General features: G+C 37.8%; 1 protein-coding gene across 1 annotated transcript; it reads left to right on the top strand.

Moving 5' to 3' along the window:
- The first annotated feature begins 763 nt into the window (after positions 1-763).
- LOC133246338 (mitochondrial import receptor subunit TOM20 homolog) lies at positions 764-1583 on the top strand. The gene has a single exon (XM_061414523.1). It carries the CDS (start codon positions 901-903, stop codon positions 1336-1338), a length of 438 nt encoding a protein of 145 aa, XP_061270507.1. The 5' UTR covers positions 764-900; the 3' UTR covers positions 1339-1583.
- Positions 1584-3244: the final 1661 nt, after the last annotated feature.

Raw genomic sequence — 3244 nt, 5'->3', positions numbered from 1 at the left:
CAGCCATGAAATTAAAAGGTGCTTACTCCTTGGAAGAGAAGCTATGGCAAACCTACACAGCACATTAAAAAAAACTGAGACATTTCTTTGCTGACAAAGGTCCATATAGTCAAAGGTATGCTTTTTCCAGTAGTCATGTATGGACGTGAGAGCTGGACCATAAAGAAGGCTGAACACTGAAGAATTGATGCTTTTGAACTGTGATGTTGGAAAAGACTCTTGAGAGTCCCTTGGATTGCAAAGAGATCAAACCAGTCAATCCTAAAGAAAATCAGTCTTGAATATTCATTAGAAGGACTGATGTGAAGCTGAAAATATAATACTTTGGCCACCTGAGGTGAACACCTAACTCATTAGAAAAGAGCCTGATGCTGGGAAGGATTGAAGGCAAGAGGAGAAGCGGGCAGCAGAGGATGAAACGGTTGGATGGCATCACCAACTCAATCGACATGAATTTGAGCAAACTTTGGGAGATGGTGAAGGACAGAGAAGCCTGGCATGCTGCAGTCCATAGGGTCACAAAGAGTCAGACATGACTGAGAGACTGAACAACAACAACAATATTTACACTTACAGATTTTTGTTTCTACCTTCTACTTATTTTTAGAATGGAATTATTTGTGTCTTTTGGTAGTATTGTTGAATTACCTGTTATTTCAACCTGTTCTGCCAGGTTCTGTTTCATACATTTTGGGGCTCTTTTGTTAGATGCACGTATATTCATAAGTTTTATATCTTCCTGATATAAATTAACCCTTTCACATTCTAAAATGTCTTTTGGTCCCTCGCGGCGGGCGGCGGGCGTCTGGACTGAGCCGCGCACTCGGATCCGAGGCTTCGCGGTCAACGGCTTCTTTGCGGGCCCCGCCGCAGCCGACCCGGCTCCTCAGTGGAGAGAAGATGGTGGGCCGGAACAGCGCCATCGCCGCCGGCGTGTGCGGGGCCCTTTTCATCGGTTACTGCATTTACTTCGACCGCAAGAGACGGAGTGACCCCAACTTCAAGAACAGGCTGCGAGAACGAAGAAAGAAACAGAAGCTTGCCAAGGAGAGAGCTGGGCTTTTCAAGTTACCTGACCTTAAAGATGCTGAAGCTGTTCAGAAATTCTTTCTAGAAGAAATACAGCTTGGTGAAGAATTACTAGCTCAAGGTGAATATGAGAAGGGTGTGAACCATCTGACAAATGGGATTGCTGTGTGTGGACAGCCACAGCAGTTACTGCAAGTATTGCAACAAACTCTTCGGCCACCAGTGTTCCGGATGCTTCTGACTAAGCTCCCAACAATTAGTCAGAGAATTGTAAGTGCTCAGAGCTTGGCTGAAGATGATGTGGAATGAGAAACAAATGTCAACATAATGATCTCAATTAAAACATATTTTTAAAATCTTAACTCAGAAGATGATCGGCTCTGGGGGAGTAAGGGCAGATAAGCTTGTTATGGACTGTCCTCCACAGTGAAGTCTACCAAAGTTAATTTTTACTTTGTGTAGATCCATTTGTCTGTTTTATTTATTTTTCCCAGTGAAAAGTGTATTTTGATAGAGAGCTTTTCATTTTATAAATACACTATGAATTACTGAAATACGCATTTTGTTTATTCTTAAAATGTGTGATTAGAATGTACATATAACATCCCATTACTTATGTTAAAAATACCCGGTGCTCAGTTTTGAAAGATAGGCCCCCAAAAATGTAGAAGAAAATTGAAGAATATACTTGTTTTGCTCTACATCAGAAAGTTGGCTGGAAACTTGTGTTGATCAAAACTGAGCGTTAAGAGATTATTTCTTTCCATTTAATCTCTTAAATATGTGTAATGTGCTGCTATGCTATAATAACAACTTCACCCCCTCCCTTGAAATGTTTTCTTTAAATCAGTGGGTTTGATGTATTCTGGATATTTACATCCTTGTATTTTAGATACATATAGTTGTGGATGGCACCAGGAATTGGATGTCTATACATTCTTAATCTGGCTGAGTAAGCTTTACCAGTTAATGTCTGCCCACTTGCCTCATATATAAACTGAGGAAATGGGTGTGCTAATTCAGCTTCTAATTCCTTTGGTTCTGTGCAGCATTTTCAAATCCCTCTTTCTGAGGGAAATACCTGTTTGGGCAGCCAGCCCTTGCGTTTTTTTATACTCTGAATTTTGCATGCTTGCCTGACGTAGTATTTCTGGTTTTTTAAAAGGTATAACATGTTGATTTTCACTGAAATCATGGTTCTGTCACTACTTTTGTAAATTAACCCGAAACGTAACCTTCACGGTGACTGGGACGATATGCTTGTAAAAGTGTTTGTTCCCTTTTGCTTTTATCCTCAGTGTACCTCCTTAATCCCCTACCAACCCTTATCTTGTATGAGAATAAGGTGTAACTTTGTGGCTGAAGACTTGAATGAAGATAATGGGACCTTTTATTCTCTAAATAGTGACATATTATCTGCAGCCACAGATTAAATATCAGACCTAAGAATAAAGATCCTTGGTACTTAAAAAAATAATAATAATAAAATAAAATGTCTTTTATCCCCAATGATATTTTTGTCTTAAAATCTGATCATTTTTTAAGATCTCTTACTTTATGGTATTGATAGTAATACAACAAACCTCCTCAGATTTGGAAATAATAGGAGTCTTAGACAAGTGAACTTATTTTCCTTTGTTTTTATTGATTCTCCTCGAGGATGTTGTAAGGAATATATGTTGTGATGAAAAATTCTTTGTGTTTAGACTTATAATATCACTTTCAAAGAATTCTCAGTTTCATGTCTGCAGAGTGTTCTGTTATTTTAATCCTTTTTAGATCCACACACTGCTATTCTGTTTTGCACAGATTTGCAAAATGCTAAATTTAAATAATTTTGTTTCTTTCTGTTTTTTTTTTTTTCAAAGTGCCAAGTTGCATCTACTTAACAAGAATTGATGCTACCAGTCATGCTTCCTAATTTTTCTTCTGACTTATCAGTATTGGCTCTCTGATTTGTTTTGGAGTGAACCAATGTTTTTTTTTTTTTTTTAAATCAGGAAACAAGTAGCTTTGAGATTAACTATAAACAGAAAGAACCTTTCACATTAAAAAAAATCTAAAGTTTCTTTGTTTCATTGTTTTCTATAGGATGCAACACTCCTATTGGCTGACATATAATTCTGATTTTTTTCCATGTAACCGCTTCATGAACATCTTCATGTAAACTTGGTTTCAAATACAGGCCACCCTTCATTTGGTTGATTATAATCTT

This window comes from Bos javanicus, chromosome 4, assembly GCF_032452875.1.
Source record: "Bos javanicus breed banteng chromosome 4, ARS-OSU_banteng_1.0, whole genome shotgun sequence".
Taxonomy (NCBI): Eukaryota; Metazoa; Chordata; class Mammalia; order Artiodactyla; family Bovidae; genus Bos; species Bos javanicus.
This window is presented reverse-complemented; position numbering and strand designations above follow the sequence as displayed.

Bases quoted from the DNA above. Each gene is read 5' to 3' on its own strand.
- LOC133246338 (XM_061414523.1), top strand. From the start codon at position 901: ATGGTGGGCCGGAACAGCGCCATCGCCGCCGGCGTGTGCGGGGCCCTT.